Here is a 22,018-nt window from a genome sequence, read left to right on the forward strand (position 1 = left end):
TCCATGGTAACTTAAACCATAAAATAGAGGGGGCGAGGAATATATAAACTGAAGGCATGAACCCAATTTTGGTTCTGACAAGTTTTCCCAGCTGGATAAATCGGTCTTTAACACAAGTGTCCACATGCTAGGGTTTTAGTCTTGTTTGGAATGCAGGGGCGAAACTGGGCTATATTTCACCCAGGTCAAAGACCCGGTTTGGCGCGCACGCACCCACACCCACACCCACACACCCATTTGTGTACACACAAATGTGTACACACACAGAGGCCAGGAGTCTCAATTGCGCTCCTCTGGAGGCTTCATCCGGAACAAAAAACACACAACATGGCTAGACCCCCATCCCCAATAGCTATGGCACTACAAAATGAATATTGTGGTGGGGGCGGGGTTGTGTGTGAGGTCAGCTAGGCTAAAAGATAGTGGCTAGCCTGAGGTCACCCAGCTGGGATTTGAATCTGAATCTGAATCTGAAAAGTGTAGCTAAACAGCTCTCTTTCTTTGTCAATTAGTTCAAAACCTTGTTCTGGAATAGGAGTCGGCTAACTTTTCATCATGCCACTGATTTTACTGCTCCCATCATTATAGAAAGTCTGTGTTAAAAGCCAGGGGGACACATACAGTACACCTGCAGAAATACTGTATTTCCACCACAGGAGGGAGCCTGTGACTCACAAATTCGACTGCAACCGGCATTTGCTTGAAGCGGGGGAGGGGGGGTGAACATTTTTTTTTGGTTGGGTAAAAATTAAAATCTGAAACATTTAAATTCTTATTTTATACAGTGCCCTAAACTGGGTGCTTGCATGCTCTCAACACACATTCTCCAAAATTCTAGTGAGAGCAACCACTAGTCAGAGGGGCAAGTCCCATAGAATTCAATGGTACTTACCATAGAATTCAATGGTGCTGACTTCTGAATAGACCCATGTAGGATTGCACAGGATGTAACAGTTTTGCCTGTGTGGCTTTTTAGGGCATGCATGTGAAATTGCTACATTTAGAATTGCAGTCAACTGGCCTGCTTATGTCATATCCGAGCGTGTGTACAGGAGACCATCTAAGTACTCCTTTGCCTGCTAGCTTTATCCCTGACTGTGAGAATAATGCTAAGAGGATCAAGCAAACTGTTAGTATTGCTGGCAACTGAAAAAATAAATCCTAAAGCAGAACTGAGATCTGGGTGGTGGTTTTTTAAAAGAAAGAAAGAAAAGAAAACGAAGTATATTACAGAAGCACATTTAATTAAAAGTAAGTGCTCAGAAGGGGCTTCTGAATATTTCTGAGTAAACATGGTTTTGATAGGCCTGTAAGCAAAAATCACAGATGAGGAAAGAGAGTAGAAAACAGCTTGGATGACTGTGACTATTTTCTCTTCTTCTGCCCGGGCCACTTGCAGCAGAGTGTTGGAGATTCAGATCACAGATGGGCTCAGTCAAGTTTCTCTGACAGAGCCATTTGGAACATATCTATTTATTCAAAAAAGCAGTAAGGAATGGGAAGTGAGAAGATTGTGGGTTGATGACTTGATGAAGACATGATTGCCAATGGGCTGGAGACATGGCTTGGGATGGTGTTGAGTATTTGCACCCTTGATTGCCAGTGATTAGGGACGACCAATGCGGTAGGCATTGAGATGAATCATTGGTGTACACAGCATCAAGGCTGTTTTTCTTAAATACCCGAAACAGACCAACGTCCTAGGCTCCTTGACCTGGCGATTTGAACAATAAGAGCTTCTGACCAAGCTGCTTAGATGTGACAGAAGCCATGCCGGTTGACATTAAAGACACCAGTTATATATCAATCCAGAGCTTTTAGCAGAATCACGCTTTCTGGAGCCTGAAATTGGCGGTTCGAAAGATGTTATCCAGTCATCCCCAAACTGCGGTCCTCCAGATGTTTTGGCCTACAACTCCCATGATCCCTAGCTAACAGGACCAGTGGTCAAGGATGATGGGAATTGTAGTCCAAAACATCTGGAGGGCCGAAGTTTGGGGATGCCTGATGTTATCCCTCCATTTAGCCCCGTTTAGGCAGAGACAGAGTAACAACACATTAAAGATATAGGCTTGGATTTTAAGATAAGCGAAGTTAAGGAAGTTTCTGGAAGGAAAGGCTAAGGCTCTCTCTTACTGGCTGCAGCTCCCTACCCTACAAGCTTTTTTGAAAGGTTGGAAGGCTCTGCTGAGGGGATGGAAGAATTTCTTAAGTGAGCACATCTTAGGGTCTAAATCAAGCTCTCCCACTTGGTTTTCGCTTTTCAGCCTTGCTGATGTAACTCGATGAGGCGACCGGCAAAGACAGCCAGTGTTCCAATGATGCAAACTAACATGAAGATGCCAAGCAGAAGGTGATCCACCACCATGGCAACAAACTTCCATTCTTCGGCAGCCTGAAGATGGGGAAAAACAAAACAGAAAACAAGACAGGAGGCAGTTAGAATGATATCGGGCCTAGTCATTGTTTGCACTAGGGAATTGGCACGTTGAGGCATTTATGCATCCCTCTCTTGGAGGACAAAAAAATATTATTCTGTATGTTCTCCGTCGCAGGAACAAACTTCAGCATGTAATGCATTCTAGTCAAAAACATGCCCTTGCATCATTGTGTGAATGACCTGAAACAGAGGAGTTTGACTATCAAAAATGTATGTGTGTGATTTGGTGCCATTTTAGTGCACATGACAGAGTATATGCTGCCCCCTGGCTGGAGTTTGATGTACCGTGAATTATTTCGATGAGTCGTTTTGTTAGGCCTTGGGTCGCAAGAGGGAGCCAAATACCATAAAGCAGCGTTTGTCCAAATTGAGGCTGAGTGGAAAAGGAGAAGAAACAACAAAAGAGACCAGTGACAGCTAAGTTTAAGACAGGGATCAACAAACTTTTTCAGTCCACTATACCTCAGACCTTGTGGGGGGCTGGACTATATTTTGGAGGAAAATAATAATGAACGAATTCCTATGCCCCACAAATAACCCAGAGATGCATTTTAAATAAAAGCACACATTCTACTCCTGTAAAAACACCAGGCAGGCCCCACAAATAACCCAGAGATGCATTTTAAATAAAAGCACACATTCTACTCATGTAAAAACATGCTGGTTCATGGACCGTCCGTGGGCCAGATTTAGAAGGCGAGTGAGCTGGATCCTGGATCCGGCCCCCGGGCCTTAGTTTGCCCACCCATGGTTTAAAACAAACTGGCTTGTGGTGGCATCAGCTTTCATGATGCCACAGGATTGATTCCTTGTTACTTTTCTAACGAAAGATGAAGACAGCTCCTGTTGGGGAAACCAGATATTCGGGAAAGGTTTCCGCCGTCAAGGAACAGCATTTTGGTTCCGTATCAGAAGCAGGTGTGTGTCATCATGGAGGCGATTCTGAGCCCAAGGACTCTGAAGCAGAAAGACAAGGGACCTCAGAGACTCCTCTATAGCAGGCCTGAGCCTTGACTTGCGCCAGGCCTCACCTTGCCAGAGATCAGTGCTTGCCTCATAAAAATAGCCAGGAGATTAATAATGTTATCCCTTAAACCAGGGCTAGGAAAACTGGGGACTTGCCAGATGTTGTTGAACTCCACCTCCCAGCTCTCTCCTCCTCAACATCAAACTGTTGCTTGCCTGAATACAGTCTATATTTCGATAACATAGGTTCACTCATTTAAAACAGATTAAATGTTAAATCTGGACTATTTTAAAAGGATACCCTCACAAACCCAAATTTGCAGGAAGTGTGCACTGATTTAGGATTTCATCTTTAATCCTGAAACCACTTTTGCTTGCCCACATGTTCTTTCTTCCCCTCTGCACTTAGGAAGCACTTAGGTTTTAGAGGGGAAAAAACCTCACATGCTGTTGATAACTCTTAGTTATCATTCTTTAACAGGTGTGTTAGAGGCATTAGAGCAGAAATGGGGAAGCTGGGGCCTGCCAGATGTTGTTGGACTACGACTCCCATCATCCCTGAGCATTGGCCAAGCTGGCAGGGGCTGATGGGAGTTGAAGTCTTACAACGTCTGGATGGCGCCACAGATTCCCATCTCCTAAAACAGAAGGAAAAGGTCCTTACATTGTTGGATTCCTGGTCTGACTTCATTGTTTCAGCAATGTATTTGATGCCCTCAATAGCACTTTTCACATCTGGGTTTTTGGTGAGCGACGACTGGAAATTGACAGCAGCTGGACTTTGCTTCCCAGAGATTTCAGAAATATCAATGTCTTCAGTAAAAATCCTTTTCTCCTGCTTGTTTCTGGAAGGCCGTTTCATGGTTGAGAAGAACATGACGTTCGGAATCGTCTCGATAAAAATCTGAAAGAAGTTAATACATATTTATTTTACAGTCAGTGTCTTTAAAAGAAAAAAAATCAGAATGAAAACAAGGGGCAAATATGTTCTCCATCTTGGTCTCAGAATAAAAAGGTTTCCTTTCTGAGGTTTGGGCTTTCTTCTGCTTGTGATGCCTGAGGCCCCAGGAAGCTGTCTGAGTTTTTCAGGTGAACAGATCTTAAGACTCATTTAAGTGAAACCACATACTGTACAGATGAATACTAACCCCAAGTAATGCACCATTATCAAATCAGCATGTGAAATTGGACTCGATCAGCTTAGGAGCCAGATGTTGTTTTTATTATTATCTTATCCGTATTGGGTGGGCCTCCACTGGCCCCAAAAGGGCTTTCCTTCTCCACTCCTTCCCCTAGCCCTGCCGAGGCCTCCAAAAAAACCACACACTGTTGCTGGATGCAGGAGTCACTAGAAACTATGCACAACCAGACTGCCTTCAACTCACACTAGTGTGACCACCTCCCCTTTACAGTGGTACCTCGCTAGACGAATGCCTCGCGGCACGAAAAAATCGCAAGACGAAAACGTTTTGCGATTTTTTGGCAGACTTGCAAGACAAAGTTTTCTATGGCCGTGCCAAGATGAAGCAGGGCGCCACGAGGAGGAGAAAGTCAGACCGAGAGCCCGCCCGCCTCGCGCTTCCGCCGCCGCCATCGCCCAGAGCCCGCCCACCTCGCACTTCTGCCGCTGCCATCGCCCAGAGTCCGCCCGCCTTGCCCGCCACGTGCTTCCGCCATCGCCCGGAGCCCACCTACCTCACGCTTCCGCCGCCGCCATCACCTGGCTTCCGCGGCAGCCGGATCCCCCCTCACTCACCTTAAGCCGCCTGCGCACGAACGGGCTGTCTGTCTGGTTGGGCGTGAGGGTCTGGCTGCTGGGGAAGGAGGGAGGGAGCCGCTCCCTGGCTCTCCTTCTGCTTCCCCCTGAAAAACTTCCGGCCATGGCGGGTGAGTCGGTGCCTTTTTTTTTGCGCTCCCCCCCATAGGAACGCATGAATTAAATTTCAATGCATTCCTATGGGAAACCGCGCTTCGCAACATGAAATTATCGCAACACGAAACGACTCGTGGAACAAATTAATTTCGTCTTGCGAGGTACCACTGTATTCATTTGTGAGCAGTGATGCTACCAGGACAGGACTATAGGGCAGACGCCACCTATTCAGCACAAGAGAGGTATAGCTTAGTTGGTTAGAACATGATGCTGATAACAAGAAGGACGCAGGTTTGATCCCCGTAATGGACAGCTGCATCGCAGGGGGTTGGAATAGATGATCCTCAGGGTCCCTTCCAACTCTATGACTCTATAAAAGCAAGGAGGCCCCCAAATTCACCAGGCCAGGCTTACTACATTTTTAAGCATGTCAAATAATACACATTCCCCCTCTAAAGACCCTGTAAGGCCATTAAGTCCAGGCTAGGCTAAATTTACCTAACTGCACTAGTGAATTCCAGAAGATAATGAAGTCTGAAATGTGGGGGAATGACTGAGTAAGTATTGCAGTCCATAAAGAAATATCAGTTTTTCTGCCTGTTTCTTTCTTTTCCTCTTTTTGGAAAACCTTCCCCAAAATCTTTAAGTTATAATGCATAAATAGGCAATGTTGTCATGCTCTAAATTAGCGGCTGTTTTCGTCCCAGTCTGCTCCCTACTTTAATGAAACACACCCAGTACTAGTATTATGGGAGAGAAAGAGAATTCTCTCTCTCTGTTCTTCCTGTATAGCATACATAATTTAATTGCTTGCCGATCAGAAGGTCGGCGGTTCAAATCCCCGCGACAAGGTGAGCTCCTGTTGCTCGGTCCCAGCTCCTGCCAACCTAGCAGTTCGAAAGCACATCAAAGTGCAAGTAGATAAATAGGTACCGCTCCAGTGGGAAGGTAAATGGCGTTTCCGTGTGCTGCTCTGGTTCGCCAGAAGCAGCTTAGTCATGCTGGCCACATGACCTGGAAGCTGTACGCCGGCTCCCTCAGCCAGTAAAGCAAGATGAGCGCCGCAACCCCAGAGTCGTCCGCGACTGGACTTAATGGTCAGGGGTCCCTTTACCTTTTAAGCTACTGATAGATCACATGTCATACCAACCCTAAAGAGGTCATTTAGTGGCTTTCTCCACTGAAAGAATGAGAGAGGATCTCTTCCCTCTTTCGCCTACCCTTTGCTCCTTAGTTGAGTTTAGCAGCTGTATAAAGCCAAGTTTAGAATATCTATCTGATCCATCTTGCTCCCTTTCCCCCTCATGGTACCTTGGAGACATAAGACAGGGCCATGGGTGAGTTAGGATTTGAACCCAGGTCCAACACTTTGTTGATCTTTATCCTATAAACCAGGGATGGCCCTTCAGATGTTGTTGGAGTGCAACTCCCATCATCCATGACCCCTGGGACCATGCTGGCTAGGGGCTTATGGGAGTTGGAGACTGGAGGGTCTCAGGTTCTCCCCATTTTTGCTATAATCAATGCCACCATGTCCGAGGCAGCAAGCCCAGCCCAGCCTTTTCTCTTAACCCTGTGTTCTGTTCTGATCTTTGCAACTGTTCCAGGGGACACATTTCTGACTATAGCTTAGGGTTGCTATACGTCTGGGATTTTCAGGACATAGCCAGTATTCAGTCCCCTTAAGCAGCGTCCCGGCGAAAATCACTGAAATGTCTGGGGAAAACCCATGTCCAGATTTTCACTTTTTGAAATATGGCAACCCAACTATAGCTTATCTCACCTTCCTCACCCACTGCGGCATAGTGTGAGTACTTGGAGATCGGTGGTGGGTATTGATCACAATGACAGTGATTATGATGGAAGCTATGACAAAGACCATGGTGAACAGCATGTATTTGCCAATCAAGGGCACTGCGCTAGAAGTGGAAGGAATCAGCTCCACAATGACCAGAAGAAACACCGTCAAAGAGAGCAGGACAGAAATGCTCAGTGTCATCTTCTCCCCTGTGACAAAGAGAACGTGAACGTGATTTTTTAAATAACAATTTTTTATTAAAAAAACTTAAACATATTAAACACTCAAACTCATTTTTAGTATTATTTTTTAATTATTTTATTTATAACTTGCAATTTTATACATTTCAGTAATTTTATAATCATTTTAACATTTCAAAACTTGACTCCTTCCCCCCTCTTTCTGCAGTTCCATATTTTTTAAAAAATTATTTTATGCATATCCAAATTAACTTAATATGCTCATTTATTCATCTACTTTAAAGACCGTATAGGCTCTTAAAAAAACCTGGAGGTTATTACAATAATAAGTATAATAAGTTATTACAATAATAAGTATGTCCTTATCTGTTTATACTCAAACTCATTTATAAGAAAATACAAAAAGACAACTGGATAGGAAAAAGAAAAAGACAAAAGAATAGAGAAAGAATAAAGAAAAAAGACCCTTTATCACATTTATGTCGTGAATGTCATATCATTTATGATATGAGGCAGATTTCCCCAGCTCTCATCTGGGTGCTTACTTACCCAGGTAGAAGGCCTTCTTGGTAGTGGCGCCCGCCCTGTGGAACGCCCTCCCATCAGATGTCAAGGAGATAAACTACTACAGTGGTACCTCTGGTTACGAACTTAATTTGTTCTGGAGGTTTGTTCTTATTCTGAAACTGTTCTTAACATGAGGCACCATTAGCGAACGCGCACTTCCTGCTGTGTGCGCACCTCTGGCGCGCGATTTCTGCTTGCATCCCGGGGCAAAGTTCGCATCTGGGAGCAACTACTTCTGGGTTAGCGCAGCTCGTAACCTGACGCGTGTGCAACCAGAAGCGTTCGTATCCAGAGGTACCACTGTATCTGACTTTTAGAAGACACCTGAAGGCAGCCCTGTTTAGGGAAGTTTTTAATGTTTGATGTTTTATCGTGTTTTTAATATTCTGTTGGGAGCCACCCAGAGTGGCTAGGGAAACCCAGTAGATGGTTGGGGTATAAATTATTAATTAATTAATTAATTAATTATTATTAAATTATTTTTCTCCAAGTCTCCCACCCTGAGAGATCCTTCCTACCGTGCCTTATTTTGCAGGGACCTCCCACCTCCAACTGTCCCCTTCCTGTGTGTGCCTATCTATCTATCTATCTATCTATCTATCTATCTATCTATCTATCTATCTATCTACCTGATGTGAATCAGATGGGATAAGAGACAGAGAGAGGCTTTCGCAATGGCCGATAATAGATAAAACTATTTCTCCAACGGGGAAGCCAAATTAAGGGACAAGCTACCATGTAATTTCCTAAGCCGCCATCAAAACAGATGAATCATGAAGGTCGGCCAGAAGAGGGCAGGTTCCTCCTCCTGCCTGTGAGTTGCAGCATCCCACATACCTGAATCTGTAGGCAGGTAAAACACTAATCCGGTTAGGAAAGAGAAGAGGAGGCAAGGGATGATGACATTGACGATGAAGTAGAGAGGCAACCGCTGCAACACAAAGTGATAGGTGATGTCCAGGTAAGGAGTGTCAGGGCAGCAGGCGTAGGTAACCCAGTGCTTCCAGCCTCGGTAATCTTTCATGACCCATTCTCCGCTGGGCATGAAGTTACTCAGATCTGGGCGGTCACTTTCCTGAAAGGAGGATGAATGCCATTAACATAATAACTTGACATTCAAGAAACATTCGGTTCCGTTTAAATACTGTAAAACCAGTATCTCCTTTTGTTGGTGGAGCGGCACCTATTTATCTACTTGTACTTTGACATGCTTTCGAACTGCTAGGTTGGCAGGAGCAGGGACCGAGCAACAGGAGCTCACCCCGTCGCGGGGATTCGAACCGCCGACCTTCTGATCGGCAAGCCCTAGGCCCTGTGGTTTAAACCACAGGTCAAAAGTTCACTGCTCCCACATCCAATCTCCAGAAAGACAGCCCCTTAAAAGGTTTCCAGAACCCAAACTCTGTTCTTTGTGCCTTGGTCAAATGGCACGTCATACAATCTAAGCACATTGCTTCCCCACAGAATCTTGGGGGCTGTAGCATACTCCTCTAGTGGCTATAGCTCCCAGCACCCTTAACAAACTACTGTACAACCCCTAAGCTTCTCTGTGGAAGCCATGCGCTTTGAACACATGGTGTATATAGCAGCTGGAAAAGAGGAAGACCTGCCCTTCCCAAAATCTTTCAGGTACTGTACTGTATTTCCTACTTAAGAAAAATGGAGAGACAGTTAGTTCCCATGGAAACACATCTCCAGGCTATTCACACCCTTTTGCCACATCTGTGGGCCGGCCAGGTATTTCCTCAGAGCAGGCACCCCCAAACTTCGGCCCTCCAGATGTTTTGGCCTACGATTCCCATGATCCCTAGCTAACAGGACCAGTGGTCAGGGAAGATGGGAATTGTAGTCCTAAACATCTGGAGGGCCGGAGTTTGGGGATGCCTGCCTCAGAGCATCCCACATGGTAGCCCTGCTGACAGAAACTGCATAAGAAACCTAAACAATAGGTTTAGAAGTGTTTAAAAGAACACTTGAAAAATAAAGAACCATGCAGCTCATATATCTATTTGCTCCAGAATCCCGCCCCCCCAAAATAAACTCCACACACCAAACAATATACTGCATCATGCAAATATACGAAGGGGTGTGTGTGTATGTGTGTAGGTGGGGCTTGCTATCTCTGGGAGGAGGAGGGTGATTCCTCCCTTGGAGCAGGTGAGGGTTATCTGCCTCATCAGGCCCAGGTGCTGCAATCAGCCTGCAAAGTCCAACAGGGAAGCAGAGCTGAGGGGCTGCGTCTCCTCAGCTCTGCTTCCCTGTTGATGGCCCTCAGCTTGGATGCTCTGGGATCTCTGCGGGAATTTGGACATGTGGATTGTCCCTTGACTGGAGACTTGACCTACTGACTCGTTGCCAGGTAGGCCATGGGTTTGTTTGGGGCACCGAAAGGTTAATTCTGTTGGTATTGAAGTCAGCTAGCTAAGAGAGGTATGGGGTGGACGTGTTTGGTTAGCAACCAGGGAGAGTGGCATGATGGTTTACTGAGGTAACACATATGGAGTTCTGAGGGAGTGCTCCTCTGTACGCTTGGTTGGGTGTCTCCTCGCTATATACAAGGCAGACAAAAACTCCCTGTCCTTTTCTCCTCAGGTTATGTGCTGCTTTTGTTCAGTGTTAGCAGGATTTCTTTTCTCTCTGGGCTTTGTCTGCGTTATTCAAGCAGCTTTGCCAATGAAGGCAAATGACTTTTGACACTGAGGGAAGCTTCAAAAGCCCTTCAAGCACAGGGCTGTCCCCCAAAGTAAGAACACATAGGAACTCTTTTCCAGCATAAGGGCCCCATTCCTCAAAACCAAAACATAAAGGGCTTTTGGACTCTGGTCCTTGTCTCGTATGCCCAGATGTTACCTACCGGAAAGATGGCGACCACTGTGCCATCATATGTCCACGTCCCCAACTTCATACTACAGTTCTGCTCATCAAATGGAAAGTGGGTGACTATAATTTCACAGTAGCTTTTGAAAATGGCTGGAGGAGTCCAAGTGATGTGACCTGTATAGTCTAAGAGTACTTTGGTATCCTGGACGATAGCAAAATCTCCATCTGCACTGTAAAAGGAAAGAGATGAACAGCAGTGCTGTGAATCCTATTCATTTTCACTGGCAAATGAGAGAGATAGCAGCTACCAGCAGTTTGGGGCAGGCTGAGGGTTAATTTGACAGTGGAGTTCTATACAGATATAATATGCAGTTTCCAGTGTTGAGCATGGGCTAACCTGGTCTCAACAACCAAATGCAAAACTACTACTCCATATTGTGTTTCTTGTTTGATCTGAAATAACAGCAAATACAGATGCAAATGTCTTGCATCTGCTTGAAGACATGTTAGAAAAAAACAAAACAACAGAAGTTGGAGACAGGAACTTCCTGTCTGCCCTTTCCAGTTCTTTGGCAAATTTTTCATAGCACATAGGGTTTATATTTCACTTTTTCTTCCCGAAGGAAGCCCAACATAAGAGCAATTCAACCCCCACCAACAAAACGAAACTATCAGAATAATCAGTACAACAAAGCAGGTCAGATTGATACTCATGTCGAAACAATGAACCCATTCATCTGATAAGAATTTATTCAACTACAATTGTCCACCATTTGGCCCTGTTGTGCCCATCTGATGTGCCCATACTTAAGCTTAATTTGTACAATGATGGGTGCTGCATCTCAGGGAGATGATCTTGGTCACTGATGAGCAAACCTGAATATTCTACCTCTATGACCCAAATTTCTTCATCCTCACATGCCTGTTGAATGAGGCAGTTGGAACCTAAGTCATCCCTCAAATGTGCCTGGATGACAGCTTCCGCACTTCCTGACCATTGAATATGCTGGCTGGGACTGGTGGTGCCTTGAATCCGAAAACCTCTGGAAAGTCACAAGTTCCCTAGCTTTGCCCTAGTGTTCCTCTTGCAGACCCTTATCTGCTGGCCAGTAAGTGCCCATGGCAGCCATGGGTAGCATCAGGGATGATGCAAAACAGAGCAGTTCTACTCTTGGCTAAAGTTAGTTGGAGCTACTGGGGGGAAATGCTCTCATCGCAATTACGGTACGTAGTCACATACAGCACTTGGACTCATTCGCAGCCTTGCTATGTGACTGCTGAACAATCAACATGAAAGAACCTTACTTACTTGTTGTACAAAACCAAGTCTGGACGCCAGAGTTCGCTTGAGGTGATGCGAATTTGTTTCACACCACCATAATCTTCTGGCTTCCATTTCAAGTTTACATCTTTCCATTGCTAGAAAATGAATTTAAGAGAGTTTAAAAACAAACACCCCAACAACTCTTTCCTCTAGTGTTGAATGTAAGCTTAAAACAGAGCACTTATTTTGTAGGGTGGAATAATTCTGCAACTTGTTTTGCCCTGTGTTCAAGGTAACTGGAATAATTACTTGAAACTAATATGGCCATTTCCTTTTTGAGAATGAATACCTGTATGTACCCATTATCAGCAATTCTCTGGCCACATTCACCATACATTTAAGGTGCTATGATACCACTTTAACTAGTCGTGTCTTCTCTCAAATAATTTTGGGAGCTGTTGTTTGTTAAGGGTGCCGAGAGTTTTTAAAAGATGCCTACCCCCCCCCCCCCGGAGATAGAATCCCAAGAGTGCTGTGACAATCAATCCTTCTTCACAAGGAACTCTGGGAACTGCAGGGAGTTCTGTGAGGGAAATGTGTGTGTCTCTTAACAACACTCTCAGCACTCCTGAACTACAGCTCCCGAAATTATTTGGGGGAAGCCATGACTGGTTAATGTGGCATCATAGTGCCTTAAAATGCATGGTGTGAAAATGGTGGCCTCTATAGTTAAAATCAGTGCAGTTCTGAAAGGTTAAGTCTGCCATCTTGATTCAAAATGGAATCCAATTTCATTCCAAAATAGATGAAAACCTTTCCCCATCGTGCAAAACTGGCTTAAGACATCTTAAGAGGTGCCCAAATATATAGCGAACAGACAAGCTTGTTAAATGTACAGTAGATTAATGAAAAGGGTGGGAAAGAATTACCTGTTTTAGACGCACGTTGGTTGCTACAATCTGATTCACTTCATCCTTAAGAGAGCAAAACATTAAGATTAAGGGGCGAGATCTTGGCCAGTAAAATGTACAGTAGAACTTAAATAGCTATCTGCTACAATTCCTGACTTTTCCACCCTATTCCTTTCTCCCCACTATCAAAATGTAGATTGTAAATGCCTGCTTTGCTTTAGTCTGCATACGTGTCGTACTCTTAAAGCATGCAACTGTCCCTGAAGAATTCCAGGAGCTGTTTGTAAAGGGTGCTTGGAACTGTAGCTCTGTGACGGGAAAACTGCAGTTCCCAGAATTACAAGTATTTGCGGGAAGCCACCTGCTTTAAATGTGCTTTCATCGTACACTGATGGCGCTGTATAAGGGCACTTTATTGTGGACTCGGTGCTGCAGAAACACCCTGCAGAAATAACCTACAAGAATGTTAAATTTGGATTATATTGGGGGGTTATATTTTGATGAGGACAATGTTGAGTAGACATCATGGAAAGTTTTCAATGGTTAGCCAAGTTGTCTGTTGGTTAGACCTGCACACATTTCCGCTTGATAACTTTGGGGGCAACTTTGTTGGACAAAACCCAAAGTTACTTGAACTTAATTCTCATTGGAACAGGCCAGGTATTATTTAAGTCACATTGATATCAATGTGATTTAGCCCAGATCCAACCCTACATAAAAATACACATACACACAATCTGCTGCCCAATTAAATGGGTGCACCATTTTAGTGGGTTGAACTGTTTATAACCGACTAATCAATTAAACATTACGCCAGGCACCCCCAAACTGCGGCCCTCCAGATGTTTTGGCCTACAACTCCCATGATCCCTAACTAAGAGGACCAGTGGTCGGGGATGATGGGAATTGTAGTCCAAAAATTGGGAGGGCCGAAGTTTGGGGGTGCCTGCATTACACCCTTAAAATAATTAAAACTGCTGCTTATTGCTACTACAACTAACAATAATAATGGACTAGTTGAAATTTGTACTATACCACATTGATCAACTGGATAAGCTGTAGTCCAACGGTAACATTAACACTTTCACGGTGGTTGCTTACTGGACGAACAACTTTGTTATAATTCTTGAATAAATGCTCAACCAGACGAGTTTCATGATCGGAACCCAGGACCAGAACAACTGCAGGACAATATAGAGCAAGTCTTGTTAATTTGGTGTTGCAAAATTATTATTTCATCCTATTCCTGCAGAAGAGTCTGGAGTTTGGACAGGAAAGCATTGGTCCAGAAAGTCTGATAAAAGTTGGGCAAATCTGCTGGCAAAGCTTCGGCTTACCTTCTTTCGTAAATGAAATTGCTGGCTAAATGACTAATAGATGCATTGTGAATAGCTGAATAGCTCGGAAAAAGCTGGAAACTTCTGTACTGTTGTGTTCTAAATGGGAACATACCTTTTGCCATAAAGTAAACCTGCATTCTGAGATAGCTTTGAAGTAGGGAGAAGGAGGGGTGAGTTGAATTTTGAGGCTTTCTATCTGGGGACGTAGAGATGCCACTCTCCGGAGAAATAGGTGTTCACTGTTAGAGTTTTTAAGCTGTCCTCCTCCACCGATGCCCAATTCACTGACTATGTGACAAAATTGTAAGGTGTCATCGCTCTGTTTTTTATTGCCTGTTTTCCAAGGTTCCAAAGGCAGGTTGCTCCATGTAAACAGTGTGATAATGGGAGGGGGGTGCAGAAGTGAGCAAGGGCCGGTTGATACAACAGTTGTCCTCCTCTGGTGGCAGCAGGCCAGAGGGAAAGAGAAGGAACTGGGGAGGGGCAAGGGAAGCAGGCTGGGGGTAAAGGGGACATTTGGAGAAACAAGAGGGAAGGAGGCTTGTGTGATAGTTTTAGGCCACTAGTGATGTTGGAGGGAGAAAGTTAGAGAGAAGGAGGAGGACTTGAAGAGGGGACAGGTGGTGTGGCTGGAGTTAAAGGAGCCATTTGCAGTGATGTGGAGGAACAAGAGGAGGCACTGGGAGGAAAGAAGGGGAATATGGGTCAGAGGAAGGTTGTGTCTGTGATAATTGGTTTAAGAAAGCTTAAAGAAGTAAATCCAACTTCTTAAACCACTGTTTTGCTTTTTTTTTTTTTTTTGCTTTACAAATGTTGTGGAAAGTCAGTGATTTGAAGGAGATAGGGTTATGGTTGTATAAGACCAGACATAGGCAACCTTGGTTCTCCAGTTGTTTTGGAATTACAACTCCCATGATCCCTGACTACTGTTAGCTAGGGATCATGGGAGTTGTAGTTCCAAAACATCTGGAGAGCCAAGGTTGCCTATGCCTGTATAAGACATCTGTCCAATCCTATGCATGCTTACCCCATGATAAATCCCATCAAATTTAGTGAGGATTACTCACAGTTAAGTGTGCACTGGGCAGAAGCTGCAGTTTACCACAAGACCTTTGGTGGAACGTCTACAGATTTTTTTTGAATGAACTAGAATCCCGAGAAGTTTCACCATTCATAAGTTGTTAGTGCTATTTAAAATAGGGACATGGAGGATCCTATTTATGACTGCCAATGCTGCTCTTAAAGAATGCGGATGTGTGTATCTCAGAAAACAAACCATCTCCTATTTCTTCTGCAGACCGGAAAGGTCTAACATTTCAGAGGGTACGTTTAAGACCCATTAACAGTCTTTTGGCAACACATGGAGCTGTCAATCAGCTCTGCTTCCATATCAAACTTCTGTACAAATAGAGGAAAAACATTCACCATATTATATTGTACTTTAAGCTTTATTGTATTTATCTCATGTCCCCACATACATTTTAAAAACATATTTATTATTGTTTTTTGTTTGTTTCTTTACTGAAGCTTATTGTTAGTTTTACCCCTCATATTTCATTCTTTTGTGATTACAGTTTGGGGTTGGGGAAAAGATCTCCAATATATATAAAACTGTGTTCAGCTAAACCTCATCATAAAGTTGTAGGAAGAATCTTATCTTTGTAAACACATGCTCTCTCCGTCTATAAAACACACACACACACACACACACACACACACACACACACACACACTCATTGCAATGAGGCAGAAACCCAACCAAAATTATACTGCTGGTTGAAATGATTTACCTGGTCCAAGGAGCAGGAAGATTGGTAGACCGCGGACGTCCATCCCCTTCCCTCTCGTATATAAACACTGGGACTTCCAGAGAGTCCAAGATCTGTTACCGAGTCAAGCTTTGCCGCTTCCAACTAGGGTGTTTAGGAAATGTGACCTCAGAGTTATTGTTTCACAGCACCTGCTTATGGGGATGGCAGCTGAAAGCCGGCAGAACTGTTTGGAAATGGGAACAGGGTCTATTTTTGCCGAGCATAAGTCCCCGTGGCTCACAGTCAGGATTCTTTTTGTCTAAGTTACACATTCCATTGTCGTGTGTGTGTGTGTGTGTGTGTGTGTGTGTGTGTGTAGCAACTAGCAACCCAGGTTGAAGACCATTTGTACCAATCCATGGAAGAAAATGAGGCACATTCTAAAGAAACTAGACTTTGAGGCCCTAAGGCCAGCTTATCCCTATTATATTTCCATTGGTTCAGAGCTAGTACATTTTATCCCCCGGTCATTACAACATTCATCATCAGAAGCAGAACAATCACCGGCCTTTTTGGCTAAGTTCAAGGGTAGAAGCAGAGCGATCAGTTTCTTTCTCTGCAATTTTCTCCATTCCTGCTGCTAAGGTGGAGTTGCCCGAATGGGTTGCTTTTGAGAGCTTCTGTTACATAAGCTTCCTAGCAATGATTAGTTTCCCCCTCTTAAAACAACAACAGGAAAGTTGTGATAGCACAAACACTCAGTGCACTAAAGGCTTTTTCTTCTTACAGTTATATCTAGGGGTTTTGCTCTTTTGCTTTCAAAATGACATGTTTTTCACCACCATGTGTAAGCTAGCTCAGGAATTAAGCTGTTTAGGAGATTCCTTTCTTCACTGTGTCCTTCCCAGCTTAATGAACCAACAAAAGGCCTAATTTCTTTTCCCCCATCATAGACACAGACCGATATGACTACTCAAGGTTCATATGGTTTAGCATCTTTGACTAGTGGCCACTCAAACAGGTATCCATCCTCTGGAAGCTCACAAACAAGTACTCCCTCCCTACTCTTTTATTCCCTCTATCTACTAATGTGAGTTATGCCACCTTCAATTATGTTCTTAACTATCATGGCTAACAGCAGCTAAACATCTTTTCGGGAAGGAAATTAAGGATAAGGCCCAATCTACTGAATGCCCTTTTGAATGAGCCGTTTCTATACTGTGGCCCCCACAGGTGTTGTTGGACTACAACTCCCACCATCTCTCATGGCTTAGGTTGGTGGGTGTTGGAGTCTAAGTAATAAACCAAACCCCTGTGTTGCAAGCACTGAAGTCAGGGGCGTCGCAATGGGGGGGGGCGATGGGGGCAGTACGCCCCAGATTCCACTCTGGGGGTGTGTGTGCCACTTGGCGCCCCCAGCCCCGCGACTCCCAAGCCGAGCCTCCAGCCTCCCGGTAAAAAGTCCGCGCCAAGCGGACTTTTTACTGGGAGGCTGGAGGCTCGGCTTGGGAGTCGTGGGGATGGGGGCACCAAGTGGCACCACCCTGCCGTACCGCATGGATTGGAGTTGCCGGGGGTTGGCGATTCCCCGCCACGTAACACGCATGTGCAGTGGGATGCTGCACATGCGTCGTTATATGGTGGAGTATCGCCGCCCCCCGCGCCTCCAAAGCTGTATGCCTCCAGCTACAAACTCCGGGTAGAAAGCCCGCCACACTGAGTGTAGTGCATGGCAATTTGCCGCCCCGGGTGTCACGGCGCCTCGCTACGCCCCTGACTGAAGTGAAACAAAAACTGGGCAACACGTGACCAAATTTCAACCGAACAGAATGTATTTACAACTAACGTAATATCTAAACTAATGGGGTCACAAAGAGTCGGACACGACTAAACGACTAAACAAACAAAAATGTCAAAAACAAGACTTGAGACTAAGCATATCTAATGTAATTCACATAAAACAAAAATCTATCAGGTCTCTGGAAATCACTGTTGATATGAATAGAACCAAATAGCAGAAAGTCATCCAATAAGAAACGAGCTGAAAAGCTTTGTATTGCAAAGTTCCAAAGTAGCTTGAACAAACTGTCAAGATATAACAAGCAAACTGCTTTGTTATATGTGAAGTGCCAACGTAGCTGAAGTAGTCAACGAACTTGTCGAGGATGTACAGTGTTTCCGGATATAATCCACTGTTTCGTGAGAACTTCTTCAGCGCAGCAGTAGAAAATAGATGTATTTCATAAACACATCTGTCATACGGATAAATATATACTTGCGGAACAGTGTTTATATACTCATGTAGTCACCGTCCAGGTGTTGGAGTCTGGCAACATCTGGAGGGCTACAGGTACTACCCCCCCATCCCCTCTATGCTCCAAGACTGGGCACTTCAGAGGGTGTAACTGGTGGTGACAGTGCTCACTGAAGGTTGCCACTATTTTAATTTCCCATTCATTTGACATGGTGCCACTCTGGGTAACTGTGGGAACTAAAAATGGCAGCACCCAGGGCTGGTGTCAGCAGAAAGTGAGTCTTGCAGACAGCAGCCCCAGGATATTGAGTGTGGATGCTGGTCACATGACCAGCATCCACATGACCAGCATCCTAACTGCTTGGGCTGCAGTTGATTCATGGATTAGACTACTCTATTAAAAAAGAACATTTAGATCAACTGAAAAGGAGTCACATTAATTAGGGACCTTTTAAAAAAAAGTTTATTTTTTATATAAACCAAGCCAATGATAGGCCACATGTTCAAAGGGGCCTCCTCCCTGCACGTGAATGATAATGGCCAAACAACACCAACACTAATAGTTATAATTTATTATTTATACCCGAACCATCTGGCTGGGTTTCCCTAGCCACTCTGGGCAGCTCCCCAACAGAATATTTAAAACACGGTAAAACATCAAACATTAAAAACTTCCCTAAACAGGGCTGCCTTCAGATGTCTTCTAAAAGTCAGGTAGTTGTTTATTTCCTTGACATCTGATGGGAGGGCGTTCCACAGGGCAGACGCCACTACCGAGAAGGCCCTCTGCCTGGTTCCCTGCAACCTCACATCTCGCAGTAAGGGAACCACCAGAAGGGCCTTGGAGCTGGACCTCAGTGTCTGGGCTGAACAATGGGGGTGGAGACGCTCTTTCAGGTATACTGGGCCGAGGCCGTTTAGGGCTTTAAAGGTCAGCACCAACACTTTGAATTGTGCTCGTAAATGTACTGGGGTAGAAAACAAGTTCCCCATTTCTTTCATGATCCGGACCTCATGAGAATCTCAAGAGCAGAGTGATTCCTCCTTCAGACAAACTACAATCGTACCTCGGGTTACGTACGCTTCAGATTATGTACTTTTTGGGTTATGTACTCGGCGGACCTGGAAGCGTTTACTTCCAGGTTCACCGTGCGCGCATGCGCAGAAGCATGCTGCACAGTTTGCACATGCGCAGAAGTGCGCTTTCGCACTCGTTCAGGTCACGTACTTTTCAGGTTACGTACCGCACCCCAGAATGAATCAGGTACGTAACCTGAGGTATCACTGCACTGTATTCTCAGCCATTATGGCCAACCCATTTAAAGCACTCTTACGCCACCTTAGCAGTTATGGATCTTTCCTTCCCCCAAAGTATCCTGGGAACTGTGGTTTGTCAAGGGTGCTGAGAGCTGTTAAGAGACCCCTCCCAGAGCTACAATTCCCCTTTCACAGACTACAGTTCCCAGGATTCTTTGGGGGAACCCACAACTGTTTAAAGTGATATTACACTACTTTGAATGTATAATGCAGATGGGGACCAGGTTTTGGGTAATCTGTTGAGTTAGGAGCCTGGAGATGGGTGGGTTGTGTGCAGCTGCCCCATGTGTTAAGCTACTGACCTCCATGTCCCATGGGGCAGTTGTACACAATTCCAGGCTCATGTCCCAGCAACACCCCCTGCCCCTAACAGCGATAACATGACCTTCTCCAAAATCATTAGGGATCAAGCTCTAATTAAAAAACAACAACAACACTTCCCTGCCTAGATGAGCTCCTTTACTCCATCTCCGTTGTGAATAACCCCAAGACAAAATCTGAATATTTGAGTATCAGATGCTGTTTCCAAATCGGCTTCAACCACTGTCCGAAGTAAGCCAATGCAAAATGGATACACTTCAAAATGCTTTAAACAATTAACAGGGAATGAAGCAGTCTTAGCATACCTTTGTTTGAAAAAGGAAGGAAAGCATTCTGAATATGCAGACAGATCGCGAAAAGGAAACCACCGTCCATTTCACCATGCTTTCGAGAGCAAGCTTTTCTGAGCAACATTTGACCAATTCTGCATAGCGTGAGAAAATGCCACACAGCTCTCTAATTATTAGGAGTTTGCACTGCATTAATCTACAATTACATTGCCCTAAACAGTAACTCAGAAGGATTTTATCATGCTTGACATCCCTCATTTATAGTCATGATTTGTTGTACCAGGTGGGGGGTAAGGGGGGGGGAGAGAGGGAGGGCGGTGTTTAGCTGAGTGCTTTGCTTGTTATAGAAATGCATAGGGATTGTAGAGCTTGGCAGAGTAGACTCTTACCTACTCATTAGCTAATTGTAAAAGAGGGCCCAGCACACGGAAGTGAGAACAATGCAGCCCAGCTCCCATTCTTGCCTCTCCCCGCAGAACTGTTTGCCAGCGAGCTCCTCGGCTTTCAATGCTGGTGGGTTCGAAAGTTCCCCATGACTGTGGGTGGCTCTCTCTAAAGCTTGATTGACAAGGCGACCCATGACTCCTGTGGGTGGTTCTGAGCTCAGTGTGGAAGAGGACTAAATATTGAACCATAAAGTTTGTTCCCTTTATATACAGGACTCACCTCCTGCTATAAAAAAAACACAAAAGTCCCTGAGGGAGGGGAACTGCCACCTCCGAACCAGAAAGAAAGAAAGAAAGAAAGAAAGAAAGAAAGAAAGAAAGAAAGAAAGAAAGAAAGAAAGAAAGAAAGAAAGAAAAGCCTGGTTTGTTTGCTAGTTGGAGTTATGGCTAGAACAAGATAGCACACACTTTGGATAAGGATCTCTGAACAGCTGCCAGCGTTGTTGAGGAATAATCATTAATTCTGACAGCTGCTCTTAAAAGTGAACAAGGCAGTCCCAACTGAAAGCAACAATCTGTTAAAGCACGAGGTTCTTCCGCCGATAGTTTCTACGGTAATTTCTAATTGGGAGAGCATAGCTAGAAAGAAGGAATCCAATTATCCTAATTGGGCCTCATTTATAATGCACTATTTACCTTCTGGAATGCCGAAACCAACAATTCAGAAGTAAAATCAGGGGTGTGTGCTAGTCTGATCTAGTGCAGTTGACCGAGCAATGGGAGCTCACCCTGTCGCGGGGATTCGAACCACCGACCTTCTGATCGGCAAGCCCTAGGCTCTGTGGTTTAACCCACAGCGCCACCTGTGTTTAAGGAAGGGTAACCCTCCCTTAAAAAGAAAGAAGGCCAAGCAGAAATTGAGGATTTCAGTTTTTGTCTCAAGAATGCAGAGAAATTTGAACTGTGTGGCATATCTGATTTTACAAATAAAGAAGGCTTTACAACTTAAGTCTACGAAAGCTGTAGGATTCTAGTGTTGCTACAGAACAATGTGGGCACCTCAACTGTTATCAAGTTACCCAGCCAAACAAAGGCTCTTGTATCTAATAAGCCAGGGACTCTCTGTGTGCAGAGGAGCCCCTTTCTTCAATAGGGACAAATGTAAGGTTGTATACTTAGGCAGGAAGAACAACCTGCACATGCATAAGATGAGGGGACACCTGAATTGCCAGTAGTGTGGGCTCCTTGATCACTGCAGATGGTGACAGCAGTCACGAAATTAAAAGATGCCTGCTTCTTGGGAGAAAAGCAATGACAAACCTAGACAGCATCTTAAAAAGCAGAGACATCACCTTGCCGACAAAGGTCCGTATAGTTAAAGCTATGGTTTTCCCAGTAGTGATGTATGGAAGTGAGAGCTGGACCATAAAGAAGGCTGATCGCCGAAGAATTGATGCTTTTGAATTATGGTGCTGGAGGAGACTCTTGAGAGTCCCATGGACTGCAAGATCAAACCTATC

The 22,018-nt window shown here is 44.6% G+C and overlaps 1 protein-coding gene across 4 annotated transcripts; it reads right to left on the reverse strand.

Moving 5' to 3' along the window:
* Window positions 1–1,223: 1,223 nt before the first annotated feature.
* Window positions 1,224–20,831, reverse strand: CHRNA1 (cholinergic receptor nicotinic alpha 1 subunit). 4 transcript variants are annotated; one of them, XM_088660183.1, is made up of 10 exons: window positions 20,128–20,241; window positions 15,970–16,092; window positions 13,875–14,020; window positions 12,858–12,902; window positions 11,974–12,083; window positions 10,699–10,894; window positions 8,682–8,919; window positions 7,063–7,286; window positions 4,071–4,310; window positions 1,224–2,395 (listed from the first exon to the last, which is right to left on the reverse strand). In XM_088660183.1, exons 2-10 carry the CDS (start codon window positions 16,010–16,012, stop codon window positions 2,264–2,266), a joined length of 1,374 nt encoding a protein of 457 aa, XP_088516309.1. In that variant the 5' UTR covers window positions 16,013–16,092; window positions 20,128–20,241; the 3' UTR covers window positions 1,224–2,263. The 4 variants fall into 4 exon arrangements, with proteins under 4 accessions (XP_088516309.1, XP_088516306.1, XP_088516244.1 ...); XM_088660180.1 differs by having other exon boundaries at window positions 15,970–16,174; window positions 20,128–20,199; XM_088660118.1 differs by lacking the exon at window positions 15,970–16,092 and having other exon boundaries at window positions 20,128–20,831.
* Window positions 20,832–22,018: the final 1,187 nt, after the last annotated feature.

This window comes from Zootoca vivipara, chromosome 1, assembly GCF_965207765.1.
Source record: "Zootoca vivipara chromosome 1, rZooViv2.hap1.1, whole genome shotgun sequence".
NCBI classification, from domain to species: Eukaryota; Metazoa; Chordata; class Lepidosauria; order Squamata; family Lacertidae; genus Zootoca; species Zootoca vivipara.